Source organism: Bombus flavifrons, chromosome 12, assembly GCF_040668555.2.
Source record: "Bombus flavifrons isolate JBK064 chromosome 12, iyBomFlav1_principal, whole genome shotgun sequence".
Classification (NCBI taxonomy): domain Eukaryota; kingdom Metazoa; phylum Arthropoda; class Insecta; order Hymenoptera; family Apidae; genus Bombus; species Bombus flavifrons.
Genome location: NC_138453.1, coordinates 12,152,717 through 12,173,252, shown reverse-complemented (window position 1 = coordinate 12,173,252; position 20,536 = coordinate 12,152,717). Strand labels below are relative to the sequence as shown.

The following is a 20,536-nucleotide window of genomic DNA, read 5'->3' as shown; positions in this document are numbered from 1 at the left end:
CTGTGATCGCGTTAGTTTCAAGCGTTGCTTACATAATTTGCCGGCAGATTGCTATTTAACCGCGTTACTTTTAATCGACGTCGCCTTCACAGAAGAGGCTTCCGCGGTGCTTTCCCATCGGTTGATCGATAATTGCAATTTGATCCATCGTGTCTTTTTTCTTTTTCCCTTGCTCCGTCCTTTTCCATTAAACGTTTCGTTAAAAATTTAACTTCAACGTCTGATCGAATTTTACATCGATTCCTTGAGCATACAGCTTTCGCGAATATCCAATTTCTGACTAATTTTTGCTCGGTGATTTCAATCGTTCGTAAAAGATAAAGTAATCGAACTGATTTTGTTTTTATATTGCGTTAACGTCGCGTAGTGAGCATTTTCGTCGCCGACTTCGGAGCGAACATTCCGCGAATGAAAATTGATGGGAATAATTAATTTATCCGAACATCTGTCCTGCTTGATAGGTGTGAGTTAGCACGAATTTAGATCTATCGTTTTGTTTGCGACCAGTCGAGTTAACGCGATCTTCATTCGCTCGCAGATGTGAACGTACGATATCGTTACGTGAAAAAAGAGAGGTAAAAGGCGAAATTGAAAATGTGTTATCCTGGAAACACTTTTACAAATAAACGTGTGTTGAAAACGACGCTGAAAGAAGTCCACGGTTGCCAATAAAGATCGTTCAAGTATTTTATTGACATTTTATGACGCTTAGTCACCGCGGTTGATTCAACGAAGTAAATTTAAACGATTCTCGAAAACAATATGCAATGTACAGTGTACAACGAGCAACACAGTGGAAGAATATATCGGTAAAACTGTCGTTCGTTGTTCGTTTGGAAGAACACGGCAACGTTCCACTAATTATTTCGTGATTATCGGTAGAAGCTGAAAAAAGCAGGAGACAGAGTACACGTGTATATCGAGAAAAGCAAGGTTATCAAATAGAAAGGTGAATCGCACTCGACGAGATTTCACGACCTCGCGAGTGTCCTCATCCTCCGGTTATGTAGGCATACATACGCGTCTAGAGGAAGTCACCACACCGTGCACGGCGTAGAATAAACGGTCAGTGACGCGCGGTAATGGCCGACATCCTAATCCTGGCCCCCTACAGCTTAATGCCATACACTCCGCAATGATAATGCTGCATGTGCTTTTTGTCATTACCAGTAGTCACCGTTCTACCCCGTAATGAGCATCGCCGCGTCAGCTCCTTCGCTAGGATTCGCCGTTACCCGATATCTTGCGATCGACCCTCTCTCCTCGATCGCGTTACGAATTTTCATCCGGTTCTCCAACGAGTCGTTCTGGAATTTCTCACTTTTGCGTCGGATCGCTTCTTTCTTTCCTATTTCCGTTACGTTGCTAACGGAGAATCGTTCGAACCGGACAAACCGACGATTTCGCTGAACGACGAAAGAGCTCGATTCGATGATAAAAGATCGAACGAGATTCTATCCATCGATCAAAGCCTGTAAACCGTATCTGAACTAGACTCTGACCTGCGTTTGTTTAATCTATAAAACGGATAAGAGGTAGCATCTCGTGTATATACGCCGCGTAAGAGAATCGCAGGGTTACACGGAATACGTGCTGTAATTTATTCTTCGCTCGTTCATGACTCGGACTTTATTCGGATAATTCGATCTAACCGAGGTACGGATAATTATAATCGAGATGCTACTGTATGTGAAGATGGAAAAACGTGCGGGTAGGTTGGACCGAACACGCGTGATCGTCACAGGCAAAGACATGACGTCACAGGTCTTGACCCCCTACTTGTACGTATAGATATAGTGGCGTTCCGAAGCGTCATCTGCGGGCCCAAGACATGGAGAGACGAGGAGGAAGCGGAGCGGGAGAGGTGGCCCGCAGCTGCCGCCCTGGCTGCCAACACAATAATATCTAATTAATTTATTAATGAGGTTAAGTTGGCAGGATTGGACGGCAGACAGCGCGAGCCGCCGGTTCGTACGGCGTTGGCCCGTTTTACTGGAACGTCTTTCCTCTCGTTTGCTCTCTTTCTCTCCGCTGCTTCTCTCGTCGCGAGAATGAATTAAGCTTAATCAGAGCAAAAGTGTTGGGCGCGCGTGCGAGCAGGGCCGCAACGGCCCTTCGCGCTTTCCAACGTCTTCTCGAATCTTTGCTTTTCCATCGTGTTTCGTTCTCGGTTACCGCGGCCGCTTGCCCTACGATCTCTTTAACACGTATCGTTTATATCGATGATATTATACTCGTTCGTTACGACCGGACGAGACTCGAACAAGTTGCTTCTCCATCGGAATGAATCTCGGCACTGGAATAATTTTATACGATCGCGCGTAGTTTAACAAAATTATATTTTAACGCAACCTCTATCCAAGAATCATGCGACGATCTTCAAGATCGTTATCGATCGATTCTAATTCACGGCGCCACGGATTTTAATCCGTTCGACAACGGTGCAATCGTTCGATCGATTCCATCGATTCCAACGGCGTGCTTGGCTTTCTCGAATATTCCGTTTAACGAATAGAAGCACAATTTATATTTATACCGATTGTCAGCTTGAGCCTGCGTGTCAATTAAATCCATCAATTACATCGAATCGTTTAACCCGACCTTATCGTAATGTCTTGTTGACAATAGCCTTAATACGTTATATTATAAGATTTCATAAGTTACCTTTTTGCATCCACGCTTTTACGATCCTTCGTTTTAACCGTTCGATCGAATCGAGTGTTCGAGACATCGACGGTGCGAGTTTATTCTGTTATTAGTACTTGAGGCGTTCGAGTGCACTTCATCGTGGCTACAAGTCAAATAACACGGCGGAATGACGTTCGTTCTCGAGATCGTCGCGGTGTAAAAAAATGCTCGAAGAACAGAATCATTCGGGAAAAATCATATCGCGTTAAATTCCGACTCGGCTCTCCGGCGGAAGCTTCGGCCGTAGACAGCTCGAGTCCCCGGAGGGATTCACGGTGCCGGTTGACGAGAACGAGCACGGACAGCCGCCCTTATACCCATCATCGTCAACCTCTTTCCAGCGGTTCGTTCAGCTTCTTCTCTCGGCGAAAATCCCCTCAACGGCTATCCTGTTATTACGTGGCCATAAAAAACAGTCGCCTTCCACGGCCACCGTATGGCGTCGCGTCGCATCGCGTCGCAGATATCGACGATGCTTTCTATGCCGAAACTACTGGAATCGCACGGCCAAACGATCGAAACGGAAACTAAAGGTCGGCCAATGCATCGTGTTGGAATAATTCGACGCGATCGTCGAACAATCGTGCTGCATTAGTTATTAGACGATAAAATACGAAACGATGGAAAATCGCGAACAGATAAAGAGACGATGCACCGAAGACCGAGCCAAATGAATAGTCGAATGTGCATATATTTGTGGTGGTGGTGAATTTAAATACTCTGACGCGTTCACTCTAGGACCGATACGCCTGCAAAATTGAGTTGCATTTGATTCGGCTGTTTGTGGAATGTTGTTTTTGATGGTACTACGGCTTCGAAACAAGTGATTCAAAAGTGAAAAAAGAAGAAATAGCAATCGGGAGAAATACGCGTAATAAATTTGAAAATTTGAGGGAATAACGCGCGGAGTTAAAATTACTCGACCGATTAAATTTAGTCGAATGATATCGAATCGAAAAGGTACTGTATAAACAATTGTTAAACGATTCGCAAATTACTATAGTTTGGTCGAAATGCGTTTAAAGCATTGAATCAATATTCAAAGATTCAAAGTACCGTTTGTGCTCTTGCGTCATTTGCAAATATTCGAGGTAAATATTTTTGATGCGTTGCGTCAGTAATGTCAATGATTTGATACGTGACAAACGACGAACGTCAGCAAAGTGTAAAAATTCGAAAAAAGACGAGAAATATTTTATGATGTTGGAAAAGATTCATGAATTGAACGGTATCATCTTCGAAACAGCGCGCACACTTTCGCCCGATACAAAATTAAACAACGATATCGATTTTTCTGCAATATGTTTGCTAACGCTATTAATAGCAGCTAATAGCTATAAAATATCGTTTACTTTAAACGAGATCAAATTATTCGATGTCGAACTCGGTGATTCTGATCCGTCGGATGCCATGATCTGCAACTATAGTTAGTTTACTTTCTACCGTAGTTCGTAAATAAGCAAGTACTCCTCGCGAACATCACCTGGCAAGTATTACTTGAAATATACCATTCGGATATATTTTATTTTATTTAGGGAAATAGGAGGAGATATCAAATGCAAAATCGGACGAGTAACGGCAAAGAAGTTATGAGAAATGATACTGTATTTGTCTATCGGAGATTGTAATTTATAAGCACATTAAAGTGCATAGGCATTATACGATATTAACAATTCCTGCCATTACAATTGTACCGAAACGATTGAAACACTTGATTCTTTCGAATATTATCCAATTTTCTCAAGCACCCTATCAAACATAATTGAAAATATAGCCAAATGCTATTATAGCGGGTTCAAACTGGTAAATTAGCTTGGTACGAACCAGTTACACTTAAGGAAATCCCTTGCTGGATTAATTTATTCGCGAAAATTGTTGGGAGGCTGTATACAACTGAAAAGTCGTCCGTTGAAACTTTATTAATAAACCTTTGGTAAATTTGTCGTCGATAAAAATGTCCTGTACTAAAAATTCACGAGTATATTTGAAATTTCTGTTAATGCGTACACGTTGTATTATGATCATCGTTGTCCGACGAACTAAGGCTTCTGCTACCTTTTCTGCTGGTATTTTTTTCCCAATTGTACCGAATTATACAAAAAACGAAATTTTAGAAAGTTTTCGTCTTTTACAATTCGAGCGCCGAAGATGCTAAAATTGTTCGTCAAATTGCAGTAAGGAAAGAAAACTTTAGATTCCTCTCAGTCGTACAGTCTGGGATTAAGAGTTGAAAAGGAAGATCGTTGGGAACAGTTGGAATATCAATCGCTCACCTTGACCAGGGGTGGACTATGCGTAGGTGGATGATAGTGTCCCGAAGAAGGGCTCGCGGGCGGCCCCGCGCCCCCGGGTGAAATGGTACCGCCTCCGGGGGTGAGAATCCTGGACTCGTGGCTGAACAACACTTTCCCGATTACCTCCGCACCCTCGCGGATCACCGTCGACCTTCCGAACCCCTTTACCGTGCGACGCGCTCGCGAGATCCACGATCTACCCCGAACCTTCTCTTCCCGCCAACCGTTCCCCTACAGTCTTCCCGATCACTGACACAACGATGATTTACTCGTGCCCTCGTTTAACACTGACACCAGTTTCTCGTCGTATATTATTTATTACTTTCGATAATATATACTTGGACGTGCGGATAATATTCGTCGACGACACTTTGGAAACATCAGACCGACAACGAGTCTTTGAGGTTTCTGTTCTTGCTTCGGCACTTTGATTCGCAAACACTTGTTGAATTGTATCGTTGTTCGGTTAATAAACGCACTGTTCGAGACGTACGTGGCGGAGTTTGCCTGTTTCCATTGGTATCTGTAGACTCTCGTGAATTTTGGTGGCTAGTCGTTGAAAGTTCGGTCGACCTGTTCGATCCTTAGATTTGCCCTCGAGGCAGATGCACATGCCCGACAGTTTCCGAAGATCGCAGACGTGAATTTCCGATCGGAATTGAGGTATACGAAAGTTTCGTCGAACCAGCTGATCGACGCGCAAGAAACGAGTATCCGTTACGCGTCACTTACTCGAACAATGTCCTCAAACTTTCTTCACGAGCCCTCCTTATTCACAGCAATTAGTCATTCTTCTACGAGAAGTCTTCCATCTTTAAACTCCTCCTTCCATCAAGCTCCAATGAAACTTCTACGGGAATTCTCGATCATCCAGCTGACGCGAGATGACATGGATCACCTAACAAATCTTAACACCAACGATCTTACAACGGTATTCACCTCTAGTCCTCGATCACCTCGTCCCCTCTCTCTCTCTCTCTCTCTCTCTCTCTCTCTCTCTCTCTCTTTCTCTCTCTTCTCTCTCTCTCTTTCTTTCTCTCTGGAGTTCTAACACGGAGTCTTCAAATAAAAAGACGTTTTCCAAGAGAATCTCGTCCTCGACACTGTTAACTCGTCGAGTCCTCGGGTCCTTCTCGACAGCATCTGTGATGTTACGAGCGGAGCTTGCACCGATCCGATCGCTGCGTGATGTTCGAACGAGTATGATCCGCGGGCCGTGATCGTGTTGGCCGAAAAACCGGAGGAGTCGCGATTCGAGGCGTCGAAGAGGGTCCCAGAGCTGGATTGTGTGTCGCGATACGGTGTCGCTTCGACGGCCAGGCAGCAAAAGCGTGTTCGATAGGCGGAACCACGCAGGCGTCGAGCGACTCGCGAGGCGTGGTCTACGATTTCTCTTCTCTGTTCGACCATCCGAGTTGATCGCGTCGTTGCAACCGCTTTACGCGGGGGTGGCGGAATCACCACGTGGTTTTATTGGCCAAATAACGCGTACGACAAACATCCCTACCGTGGGCAACCCGAGTGTCTCCCCGTGTGTTGTAACTCACCCTCGCATCTACGCGTAGGCACTTTGGACGAGAGGAGAGGCAATAGTCGTCATGGTGTAAATCGTGTTTACCCCTCGTCCATAGTGATTCTCTCGTTTGTATCAGCCGCGCTCCACCTCGACCCACACCCCCTCTCTCTCTCTCTCTCTCTCTCTCCTCTTCGAGTCGCTCTTCGTTTATCCTTGTCTGTCGTGGCTCGCGAACAATCTCCCTCTCCGAGAAAGGACGAACGCGTCGTGCTGTTCATCCTCCTTCAGGCCGTATCTTGGACGACGTTCCTGGCTCTTGCATGCCGGACATTTGGCCAACTCGCAACTAAGCGCAAGAACTCGTGTTTGTATATACGTATACGGACGTGAACGACGTTTGCCTCTTCGCGGTTCACTCTGCACCTACTTGAACGCTTTCTTGTGTTTGAGTTTCGCCGAGAGGCTCTTAAGATACGTATTATAATTTTCGGCAACTGAGTCGAATTAATCCGTTATACGCACGAGTTACGTCGTTCTTGTCCCTTTCTATCTTTATTTTACGTATTTCGACAGTTTAAACGCGTCCGAATATCGTACACTCGGTCGTAAGAGTCTTCGCTATTTCTCTTTACGAAGACATTTTTTTACCTGAAGACTTCAAAAAACTTTGAAAGTCCTATTTGGAAGGACGACGTATCGTACGAACCGATCTAATACCACGGAAAGAAACGTCAGCTCCGTTCAAATTGAAAGCAACGTTGTATCTCTTTCGATGAACAAAAATTGAAATCAACCTTGGACCGAGTCGGGTCTCAAGGCCAATAGAAGTAACAAAAGAGAAAGAAGAAAAAGAAGTGGATAAAATCTGATACAAGGAATCGGGCGTCTCGATTTTTCCGCAATTTTCTCGAGGCTTGATCGGTTCCAATTTCATCCCCTATCGAATTGCGCTTTGCCGGGAATTCAAGATACTCGTATATTCGCCAAGCAAAAACGTAGAGCCTTCGCCGATGACGTTTTCGAATCAAATACGCACTTATCCGTGTCCATATATTCTCTTTCCATTTGATTCTTCCAACCCTTCGGGGATAGCCCTGATTTGCGATGCCCGGGGAGCGCGCGTACGTAAATCAACGCGATAGGAAAATATCGTGAGGCGATGCCGATCAGAACGTAAGACGCAGAGCGGAACGGAAAGGGACGAGACCTATGGAAATAAAGAAGAGCGAATCGAAGAGAGCGAAGAAGAAAATGTGAAGATAAATTGATATATAGGCAAAGATAAAGAAAGGTTGAACGGATAAAGTGGATAGAATTGAAACGACGCAAATATGTTTGCCGGCAGAAATTAAAATCCGATGAAAGTGAGACAAGAAAATACGACCAAAATTTTAAAATATACTTAAAGAAGAGAAATAAGGTCATACGTACAATTCTGTTATATGAAATCAGGATTGACTACTAAATAGCTACATATAGGCAGAGAACGAAAGTAAATGATTAGGGAAGACAACAGCGAAAACGGACGGAGAAGCAATCGGAGAACACAGAAGTACTAAATTCGAGGAAAGGGAAACAGAGACAGGAAGAGCAAGAGACTGAGTTAGGAGAATAATCAAGTTGCCTGATGACTAGATTACATCGGTCTACGCTTGCGAACTACATACCACGTATAGAGTACCTATACCGCGTATAGCTAGTCTACCCTCTATGATACTGACTCCATTGGAAATATCCGGTTATCTATTCCCAATTTTTCCCCACCGTTTACAGGCATGATTTTCTTTCCGCGACAGGGGACAGGGAATAGATTCGCGAATCGTTTCGCTTTGCTGGCTTTTAAAACGATAGAGAACGGTAAAAAATTACTCGCAAGAAAATATCGCGAAACAACGTTCTACTCTCTCTCTCTCTCTCTGTTTACGTTTCCATCGACTATTCTGTGTCCAGCGAAGACGAAAGCTAAAGCAATTAATGCACAGCGAGCTAAGCCGTCAAAAAACACTGGAAAACGCAGGTGTAACTCGTAGCTGCGCGAGATTCAACCACCGTTTCAACCTCGACTCCGTAACTCTTCCTAAGTTCTCGTCTTTCTGTCCAGCCAGAATTCCAACAGCGTCGGCGAGCGGGTTGCGGAGCTTGTTTAATAAAATAACCTCGTTACGCCGCAGCTAGGAGCCGAGAGGGGTGTTCCGCGGGGGTGCTAGAGGATCTGTCGGAGTGTAAAAGACTGAGTCTGGAACGCGAGGCCGTCGGAGAAGTAGGTGGCGGTTGGAAGGAGGACGAGGATGGTTCGGTAGAGGGCTAATGTAGCAGCGGTGGCTGCTCGCCTTGGCTTGCCAGTAAGAGACGAGAAATGGACGGGGTTTGGGGGCCGCGGGGGGTGGGGTTGGGGGTGCTGCGGATCCCACTGCGGAGGAAGCGAGACGGACGGCCACGAGGGGAAGGGAGGGGGGGAGTACTAATACATAAAGTAGCTTAAAGTAGAAAATTGTGGAAGCGTCGTGATGCCTGGTGATTGCGTTACCTCCGGGGCTTTGATTTAAAATGCAACGAGGGGCCAACCAGCCGGTGGGGATGGGGGTGTCGGAGAAAACGGGCCGCGGGAGGAGCGGAGAGAGTCGAGAGGGGTAGGTTGGAAGGATGGATCGTGCCTGGGAGCCATGTTCCTCCTGCGGGAACGTCAGCCAGCCTTCGCTGCTGGATGGAACAGTGGCTGGCGAAGGGGTTGGCGGGGTGAAAGAGAACGAAGAAGGGCAAAAGGCGGCGGTGGTGGTAGTACCGACGCTGTACCTAGTACCGATGGTGGTCGTGGCGATGGCGATGTTGGAAGCTTCTCGGTTGTTGTACGTTGAGAAAGACGCGCGAGGGGGTTGGCGTTCTTTGCCGCAACACGCCGGATCGACTCCCAGATCGGCTGCTTCGTTGCTCGGTACTTTTATTTTTCACCCGCGCTCGATAATCCCTTCTATTGGGTCAACCTTTTTACCATCCACTTCTACGCGGAATCTCTTTGTTTCGCGGTTTATTCGCGACACCGAGATCGCGACAATTTGCTTCGTTCTCCTCTTCTCTTTTTTTTCTTTCTCTTGGTAGGGTGGTCGGTTTTCTCAAGCGACCCTCGTGTTTTGCCTCTTTAGCGGGACTTCGCGACAACGAAACGAACATTTGGGAGATGGATTCGAGAATAAAATGCAGCGAGGATTCTTGGTGCGATCAAGCGTCTGTGTAGTTTTGAATGTAGGTGTAAGTAGCTGTTAAAAAAATCACGAGGCGGAACATCGAAATTCGTCGCAACGTAAAGTAAATTCTCTTTCGATTAAAAAGTTATTCCGGCTAGCAAAATCGCACGTACCTATCCGAGGAATTATCATTTATCGCGAAGTAAAATCCACGACGCGCAAATGTCGCGCAGTGTCGTTTCAAACTCAACGACGAAAATTGCCATTAAAGTCAGATTGTCGACGTAGACGGTGTCTTTTTAATAAATTGCCTTGGTGAAATGCGATTAGGCGTAAACGCGATGTTTTAAGGGTGAAAAGCCACATAGGGTCGGGTCGTAACGCTCTTGAGTGACGGCGGATAGACAGGTCGAGACTTAAGGCTTCTGCCGCTGCAGGGGTAAATTCGGGGGGGGGGGGCGACAGATGATTTAGCGCGGTGTTTCTCGTGTCACTGTATCAAACATCCGAGGAACTTGGCAGCTCGGAGGAGAATTCGATATTTCACACATTCCTGCGACCCCTTCTTTTTCGAATGGGGGATGAAAATATTTTCTTTTGCATTAATTTCGCCATTCGGTGGAACCTTTAAATCTTACAAATGGATCTAGTAGATGCTGCAGTTCTTATCGTCTGATATCGAAGATATCTTATCAAATATACGAAACTTACGAGGCAACCTGATAAACATCAGTGTCAGAAAATATTCCAAAAGATTAACAATGTAGTACCTACCGCAGTAAGGATTCGGAATTTCGAGTCTCTTTCTCCGGCCTTTCCGCGAAGGGAAATCAAACGACCGCCGTGAATGGACGATCGGTGTCGAATTTGATGAATCTAGTTTGTTAGATCGCGACTCGGATGCACGGCGGATAAGAAAAATGACCGAGCGAAGGGTGGATCCTTTACCGAAGGAATTCGAGTGTCAATCCATATCTCTTTCTGCTCTGATCCCTTCATCCTCCGGGACTTGGACACAGAGGGAACGCAAGACGGGAAGAGGATCAACGACGCCGTCCTGGCGTTCAAAGGGCACAGGAAATGATGGAAGAAGAGGGGTAGAATTAAAGAAAGAGCACGAAGAACTCTGGCATGATATTCTTGACGCAGATTGACGTCTTGAGGAACGTAGAATGTGCAGAGAAATTGTTTGTATGAGTGATACTGGAACATGTGTTCCATTTTAGTAGATTCTAACTCTTATTGCTATCTTTGGATCGTAGATGATCTAAAAGTTTTTGGGTCGTCTTATGTATTTTAGAGTACTTCGATTGTTATCTATCGTTGTACGGTAATGCAAATCGAGAATTCAGGCAGCTGTTTTTGCTGTTTTAATTTGCAGATAAACACGAAGGAACTCGAGCACGACACGATGTAGAAGGATCGATATCGTAAGAAGCAATAAAGAAATTAAAAACAAAAATACACGAAGAACGTAAATTGTCTTTCTCTGACGCGGATTGACGTCTACGAATCGTAAAGTTAAGATAAACTTGTGACATGAGAGGGAGCATTACCTTTAAAATAAAGCTGAGAGGAGCGAAATCTTGAGAGAAATCGAGCGTGAACCAGGATGACGTATTTTCCAAAGTATACTAATATCTCTTCATGCAATTTTATATAATATATTTTAAATAATAACGTAACGAGGCTAGGACCTCTTAAATTCATCGAGAAAGAAAAAGTGGAAACGATAATAAAATAATAAATATCGAGGTAACGCTAACACAGAGAGAGGAAACAATTTGCGAATATCTTCGCGAAATGAATTGTCGCACAACGAGCTCGACACTAATCTTAGTTATCCTAGTTGAGCTTTCCAAGACGTTCCGGTGGTTCGCGAAGACGAGGCGAGCCAAGATTAAACATAATATGCGATAGCTTCATTCCGAAAATGAAACTGCGCCATTCTCTAACGACGATTGAATTATTTCCAGTATGACGGCGATAGGCCTTAAGAGAGGCAGAGAGCTTTTCCACTATGAAACTAAGTAATTTCGGTACACTCTGTTGTATCGTTAACGACTGTACAGTGAATACAGTGGAATCATTCGATTAAACTCTTTACGAAAAGTTTATAGAAACAAGGAAGTTTTCTGTTTCGTCTATCGTCTATCGCCTATCTTTCTCGCTGTGAAAAATTACTAATTTTAGAACTATGTATTTCGTCATATATAAAATCATGCGAACAGAAACTTAGCTGTACGTTATAACAGCACTTCGTGCAATTACAATTTACAAGTATTTTCTATTCGATCCTCGTACGATATATGCAAGTTAATCGTTGATTAATATTACATCAGAAGCGTTAAATTTTACACTGGATTTTATGTTCTGTGCAAACAATACGTTTTCGAATATAATTCGTCTGCTCTAAATTCATGTCATTTTAATAGGAAATGTTTTATGTCAATTTATAATATATCAGTTGTATCATATATGATTAAGCTTGTCGCAGATTATTTTCACCAAAACTTTGTGCACGGGCAAACCGGGTTAATTCTTTGCAGTCTCAAAAGATTTGTAAAAGTACACGCGGTGTACTTATTAACGCCTTTTTTACGTTATGCGATCGTTAATTAAACCAAATATTTGGAAAATTTTTCAATAAAAAGCAATAATTCTCTTATCGATGAAGTTAGAAAGCGGAACTTCTTTACGAGTTCTTTCTCGTTTAACTTTTGAAATTCTGTATACGTTTATTTGCTATACATTGTAAATATAAATATACACGTCTTTGTCAGTGACCGTTGGTCAGCAACGATTTACTTGTAGAGAGTTGATATCAATAACCGATTAAATTATTAATAATTAGTCGATTTACAACGATTGACTGATAGATACGACCTATATTGCATAGAATAGAAAGAGGAAGCTAGAAATTTCATCACGCTCGCGTCGTATTTAATCCCAAAACTAGGCGAAACTTACGCAAATTCACCTGCTCCGGTTCTTATCACGTGTCTCGCGTGTACGCGAAATATCTCATCCTCCCTCGATTTCATCTTACCATCGTGTATCTTGCTCGCGATGCGCCGGCACGCTCGCGAAATTCTTTGAAAAACTACTCTGCAAAATTGGAGCCGCGAGAGGAGCAGCGAACGAGCCGACCGAATGAATAATAAATACGGTTATCGTTTAGTTGATATTTTGAGGGGCGCGGACGGATCCAGGCAACCAGAAGAGTGTCGCGGGGGGATGAAATGCAGCAATGGAGGCAAGAGGGAGATCAAAGCGTCGTTCCTCCAAGGGGGTGGTTGGTAAAGATGTTGCTTCTGCATTTTTATACTATGTTGCCGGTACCTCGATATCTGGCCAATCGAACGAAGCGACCGTAATCACGAAGATAACATCGGTGATTATTACAAAGCAAGACGATTCTTAACAGAATTTGTTAAGAAAACGGAAATAATACTCGAGAATTCGTAGACTTCTCGAAAGCGTATTCTCTAATAAATTCAACGAAGTTAAGCTTTCGATCGAGCGCAAAATCATCGACGAAGCGTATAATCGGATTGAGGCTTGTCAAGATGTAAAAGAACAGGCATTGCTATAAATACACGAGCATCTAATTGCAAAAGGAATTCCTACGCAAATATCTATAAAACTCGATTCTCCGACTGGATACCGATAAGAGTCATCGCCAAAGAACGAATCGCCTTGACCAGAAAAAAAAGAAGAAGAAAAAAGGAAAAGGCAGAAAAGAAAAACAATTAACGTGAAAAGAAGAAACAGGATCGAACCGCAAGAAGTTCGTTTTCCCGTTAGTCTGCCGATGGGGCGACTAATAACGATAACGATGCCAGAAACGATAATCGAGTTAGGGGTTTCCGCGGTTTCCACGGATCTCCCAGGGCGCTGATTGCTGGAACGGCGGCGGTTTAGCCGTCGGGATGGCCGATGCGCGCGGCGAGGCGACGCCACCGTTGCTGCCGTCGTGTACAACCGAGCGCACAGCACGTAGACGCAGAACACGCGGACCAAGGCGTAACGAATACACGCAATGCGATGCAAATTGGGCCTCTCTCTACGCGAACCAGTCAATCGGCCGGTTACCTACGCCGGTGCAACGCGATGCTATTACTAACATCGCTATTCTATTATGACATTACGGTTCCCCGAGCAGCAGTCTGGCTATTACCGGGCCGGACTCTCCCTCCAGGCGTTCGATTCGGGATAACTCGGTAACTAGTCATCGAGACGCCAGAGACAATGCCCGATCGGCTGCCCGAGGCCGCTCTCTCAATTTATTTTCACGCATTTAATCGTCTCTCCCTTTCTCCCTTTTGTATGCATATGTATCATCGCTCGTAAGTATCCAGACGGTTTGGCGGATTTACGTATATCCTAACAATGTATGAACTTTAACGAAATGTAATAAGATTCGCGTAATGGGTTCACTGTCTGGATTCGCGTAATTAGATGCGAGTAATTATTACACTCTTATACAGTCGAGCAAACTATAAATCTGATCATCCGTTGGAAGATTTGGCAATACGAAAGGGAGGATGTCTCATAAGCGACGTCGTTTTTCTAAGAAGTGATTTTTCAAGTAGAACTTGTCACGATAAGAATTTTGTGAGACGAGGATAGATTAAATTTCATTGGTTGTCAATTCCATTCGATGAATGAAACAGAAACAGCAACTCTCGAGTTCGATCTATTTTACGAGCTTCTCGCGCTACTCAATAAAACAGCGCTCGCTGTACATTCGCTTGATCAACTGATTTACGAAGTATACATTCTTGCTATTTAAACATTATACTGGTGAAGCCTTAATGTAGGATCGCTGTCATTTTAATCGTTTCAATCGAAATAACTACCATAATGTAATGCAATAAGGTCAGCGGACCACGTGGCGTCATCTCTAGAAATCTGACGCACATAAACTACGGGATCAACTGCTGTGTGCTTTATGAATCTATTCTGAGTATGTGTATATCACTGCAATTACACGGATGTTTCTCGTTTCTTCGTATTCTACTTACGAAAGTTGCCACTGGCTGATATATGTGATATAACTTATGCCTTTCGAACGTAACGACAAAACTTGCTTTTTGCAATAAAGTGGAACGATCGTGAAAAGCAACGCTGTCCTAAAAGATTCGTATTATTCGTATTATTATTGCTAAGGATACATATTTCGTCCCCTTTGACGTTTGCCTAGTCATATTATAACATATCCTCGATTTATCCTTATTTGTTTTACAAGGATTATGTTCATGATATACGGTCGAAGCATAAAGTAAAATAAAAACAATAATAATAAAATGGAAATGTTAAGAAACTTGATATATCGTTTAAGACGTCATTTATATACATATGTGCTTCGTTATCAAACTCGAAATCCGCTATTAGCCTTGACGATGGCTGCACTGAATTACCGACATAGATAAAATCACGGCTTATGAAAATTATTCCATGCAGCCACTGCGTGGCGTGATGTGCAAGAAGTGTGTCGTAAAAATGCAGTCACTCTTATCCAAAGTAAATAAAAAGGCACCATTGTTTCAATGTACAACGATACGTACAATAATGTCGAGGAATTATGATGCGAAAGTACATTAAAACATTTTGTACCGATATCGCGAACAATTTCAACGCTGGAACCTAAGGAAAGAATATTTTTAAACGATGTTATTAGAAAATAAAAGAAAAGATAAGATAATAATTACACAGGTATGTATAAGTTTTACGATAGAAGCAGTAAAAACATTGCATAGATTTAAAGAAAACACTAACTACATAACGAAGCGAATAGAGGAAGGAATTTGATTTGCCTATAGTTTTTTTTTTATGATCTGGTATGAGCAGCCGATAAACAAGTCGCTCGTGTCGGCGGAGCATTTTTGACGGAGAAGAGTAGTACAGATGGCGCGCCAGTCACGTGGCGCAATCCAAGAGTAAATTTGAACTATCGTGAAGAATCGTGTCGAAGCGCAAGGCAGAAATGAAGCTACACGCGATGCTATGCAAGAAAAGGATAGATGCGCACGATGGCAGTCGAGTCGAGTCGAAACACGAGTCAGCCGACTCGGTTCTGTATCCCCCGCATCGCGCTGCGTTTCAAAGGAGAATGGAATAGAATAACGCATACCGTAGAATAGAGAAACGATCATCAATACCATCCAAGCGAGAAATATCAAACGTTGAAACGAGAAAGTACGAGAGGAAAGAGAAAACGTTGAAAGACTTAACGAAGATAACAAATACGAGGGATAAAGAGCAGTAACGACGTTAAGGAGAGAACGTGCGAGGAAGATAGACGGTTCGAAGAACGCAGACGATAGATCGAGAAGGAGAAATCGACTGAGAGTGAGAAAGAGAGAAACGGTGACAAGCAACGTTAGGAAAAGACGACATTATAGAGCGAGAGCACGATCGATAGAGTGGGACACAATGAGAAAGAGGTTATGGAGCAACGAGGAAAGCTATCGGTTGTAATAGCAGAGTGGGGATGAGCAGCGAGAGAGAGAGGGAAAGAACGATGCAGAAGAACAAAAGAGCGAGACGGCGGTAATCGTGGTAGTTCGTGACGGGAGACGGTGGAGAGGAGGTTGGTCCTTCGGCATTGGAGAGCGCGGAATTGTGGAGTAGAGCGAGCCGACGACGCACCGTCCGGGTCGTGCTCCTCGTCGAGGCCCTGTTCTCTTCTCGCGGTAGTTTCGTTCGGGTTGAATGGACGAGGGTACCAAGTGCAGAGTGCCGATCGGCGACGCCTGCGTGTCTATGCGCGTGTGCTTCGACTCCCTGTGCTTCTCGTCGACGCAGCAGCGGCTCGCCGACGAGGAGGACGCTTCCCAGCTGCCGACGCACGGCGCCGTGGCCGTGGTCGCCGCGGCCGGCCAGAGGGCCATTTCGAACGTCACCGGAGCGACCACGATCACAGCTATGGGCACCCTTCGCGAGCTGCAGGAATTGCTGCGTGTCAAGGACGAGAAGATCACGGAGCTCGAGGCGCTTCTCTGTCGTCGTGATGCCGAGATACAAGAGTTACGGAGTCACCTCGACAAGTTTCTCAGTGTGCTTCCCTTCAAGTCACCCTTGACACCGACCAAACCAAGACCTAGAAAGCAGAGGGCGCAGGGAATCTCCGCGGAACCACCGCTCCAGGAGCTCGCTACGCTGACGGTCGTCGACAAGAGCGACAGGTTGGTGTCATACGATCGTTTCTTACTCTACCGATTAAACTCGTTAACCGGCATGATTTCTTCGATCGCCGTTACATTCCTTTTCGTCACGACGGAAATAACCTTCGTTTCGACTACCTCTCTATAGGACACAGTGCGTTAAGTTGCAGTAGGTTAGCCACTTAATGCCGCGCATGCGTGTGTCTATGTGCGTGCGTTTTTACTCGATCACACTCGCGCTCGCGTTCGATTTGATGCTGTAATTTAACTGATTTTCGATGTGGTGCAAAGAAACATGGAGATATCATTCACGCGATTGTCATCGATGGACGAGATGCTTTCAAAAATATTTAACGTATTTTCTCTTTGACACGCGCGTTGCTATTCAAATATATGGTTTTTGCTATTTGTTTGGGGCGACTGTGACGTGTCGGCGAATAATTTACGTTCGGATGTGTTCGGCGACAGTCGGTTGAATTTTACGTATTTTTACTAACGTCAACCAGCGCTACTACTGTGCTCGCGGACGTGTTTATTATGACGAGAACACGCGTACACGCGTTTTGCACTGGCTGACCACCATGTGACTACGAACCAATGCTTTTCCATTCCAACGCTTCCTATGCAGCGGACACCGTCGTATTTCGCGAGGTTTTACATCGATTTCGACCAAATGTTTTTTCGCGCTACGTTTTACCACGTTTTACTTGTTTGTTCCATGAAACGATATAAAGAAAACGTAGCTCGGAATATGAAAAATCGATATAGATAAACTTCTTTATTTACATTCATAGTTTTTACGTTTTGCGTACTTTCATCTTATCGGACACTGATATCATACTTATTTTCGGATTCTCCAAACGTAGTTATCTACGAATCAATGATGCTCAATAATTGTAACAGGTTATGTTTTCTCGTCCTCTTGTCCTTCGATTTGGCTCGCGATTAGTTTCGATGTTGCATTAATGCGTGTGCGGTTGTCCGTTTCTATATGTTGGTAGCGACGTTTTTCACAACGCTTCGTGTACGGGATTTTTTTAATTCGTATTATCTTTATCGGCGGCTGCTTTCACGCGAACATGACAGAAAACAAGGTGGTAACGAATTCTTGAAATTTTTCAACACACAATGGTGTCTTTTGGACTTCGGAACCGTAACTTACTTTTTTTAGACCATTCTTTTTATTCGCATACATTTCAGTAGGTCCATGCTATATATCGTCATTTTGGAAAATTGCATATGACGTCAAGATACGAACAAAATGTATTTTAAAGGACCGATAACCAATAGAAATTGAATTAGTGACTGATCTATGACCGATAAACGTATATATATGATAAATATAATGTTTTGGATTTTACTAAACTATCGACATAGTATTAAAATAATATTGGTAATAGTCGCTTTTACAATTGACACATTTATTGTAAAACGATGAATCTGCCTTCTGATATCACCACGTTTAGAGCATTTAAAATAGAGCAATATCTATTTAAAGCCTATTCAACGAGTTAATTGGAGTACTTACGTTGATTCCTATTACCATGGATATGATCCTTTATTAGTGCTATGAATCTTTTATTCCGGCAAAGTAAACTTCTCTTTTAACACTATCACGCCACAAAATCATAAACCGAAGCAAAATCTTTCTAAAATTATTTGGAATATGTATGTCGATTTTTATTGTTAAATGTTACTTGTATATACGTTATTACGGTTATCATTGAGATTATTTATTTTACAACTCATTAATACGGTTCTTTGCTTCAATTAAAATACTCAGGTTAATTATTATTGTCATAACTATCGATCTTCGTTATGGGAGAGCAAAAGAATCCTCTAGAACTTTTATCCTCCTAAAATATATTCCTATTTAAATGTCGGTATATTCTCAAATTCTGTGACATTTTATATCATTCCTTTAGGGTTGCTCATGCATAATCGTCGTCTTTTTACGACGATATGAAGATTACAGTATCGAAATGATAAGAAAAATGACTTTACCTCTAAATTCATGTTCTCATCCACAATTATAGAGCTATTTATCACTAACCGCTATTAGTATACAATTATTTTCCATTAAACTCCACTTTTTTCTGTGTATGTAGAATCATTTGAATAATTATGTGCCGACAAAGCGATCACTGAAAGACAGGACTTAGCAGACGACAGTATTAAGAAGTGTAAACGCAACAAGAAATGTTTTTTCGTTACTTTTTTCTTTTTTTTTTTTTTTTGTTTCATTTGGTCAACAAGATCAGGAGAGCGAAGCTTTTCTTTCGTTCAATGTTAGTTCAAGGTTAAGCTTCATCCGTTTTTTACTTTGGCAAAAAGGCAAGATTCATTTGCGTATACGCAAATCAGGTTGTCTTTGCATTTTATTTACTGGATACGTTGGAAGCTTGCACTTCCGGTAATTACACGCCCTTGAATCATTCGAAGGTCACCGTACACGAGTTCACTGAAACTAAGTTTTTTGTTTTAAACAAAAACGAAACAAAACACGTCAGATCGGCTGACGTTTTCCTCCCGTGGCGTGATTTTATTCGATATTAAATCTTACACTCGATACAAATTACGCGAAATGTGTCTAAAAACTTTATCCGAATAATATCAAAGTAATAACGAGAATAAGAATCCGTCCTAATATGACAGGCATCATCGATTTGTTCGTGAATCAATTTGTTTACACAGTTGTTTAAAATTAAGTGAAAATAACAAACGTGGACAGCATAACGAGCGAATAACAGACGTAGATCTATTTTCAAATCGAATTGAAGATAGATTATTCTATGCTCGATATGCAAATCCCTTAGATATTTAACATTCTAAACGCTGCTCTATCTGAATAATAGAGCGACGTAGTATACGTTGGGTAAGAACTCGATCGAAAAAACGTGCTCGCAAATATGTATACGACGATAAAAATAGAGGTACTTCTTTTGCAGCGTATTCCTACTGGTTCGGTTTAATACTTTTATACCACTGGGTGGTTCGATTCTGCATTGATCTTGGGATTAAAAAGAGAAATTTGGTTCGTCGATCGTTCAATTCGCGAATAACGGTGCGAATGTTTTTAGAGTAAACGGGTTCCTATGACCTTTTTATGACTGTTTTATGTACTCTTGATAAAAATTCTTGTTAAACACGTGTTCGTCCGGATGACAGAAAATTTATCATCCGTATAAAGAGTAAATTATTTCTATATGGTTAAAAATAGCATTGGAACCCGTTATCGGTGGAATTTATTTTGGCAACGGATGATATCAGATGATTCAAAAATAAATATGATAATAAAATTATAAACACATTGAAACGTATTAGAGCAAGAGGAGCAAGCTACAAAGAATCACAAAACCGATACTGATAATCGCATGTGTAATCTACGCTTGTTTCGTCATTTTTTCAAGAAAAAATTGAAGTTCACGATAATTATTATTCCTCGGTATAAAGCGATCTCGCATACGGATCAAGATCGTTGATCATTAACCGTGTGGAAACATGCTGCGAAAAATCTGTTTCTAACTTGAAACATTTTCTATGTCTTGTTGAAATAAATAAAGTACAGGGAGGATCTTCGTTTAGTTAATCTTTAACATTACGTTTGGCTATTGCTTTGCTCTTTCCATGTATTTCGTAAAACGTAACAATTTATGTGTATATATGCATGTAATTGAAATATGCGCA

General features: G+C 42.8%; 2 protein-coding genes across 3 annotated transcripts in view; one reads left to right on the top strand and one right to left on the bottom strand.

Annotated features, from left to right (window-relative positions):
• The window catches only part of Drgx (Dorsal root ganglia homeobox), a 39,819-nt gene extending 33,487 nt beyond the window's left edge, over positions 1-6,332 (bottom strand). Inside the window, exon 1 of the mRNA XM_069124754.1 lies at positions 4,962-6,332. The gene's annotated coding sequence lies outside the window, so the exon portion shown is untranslated. The remainder of the gene's footprint in view (positions 1-4,961) is intronic.
• Positions 1-20,536, top strand: part of for (cGMP-dependent protein kinase for) — a 114,200-nt gene that overhangs the window by 43,135 nt on the left and 50,529 nt on the right. Inside the window, exon 1 of one of the 2 annotated variants that reach the window (XM_069124732.1) lies at positions 15,730-16,870. The exons of the other annotated variant lie outside the window; for it this stretch is intronic. Coding sequence (XP_068980833.1) covers positions 16,398-16,870 — 473 coding nt within the window. The 5' untranslated portion in view covers positions 15,730-16,397. Of the gene's footprint in view, positions 1-15,729; positions 16,871-20,536 lie in introns of those variants that run through there. 2 annotated transcript variants of the gene reach the window in all.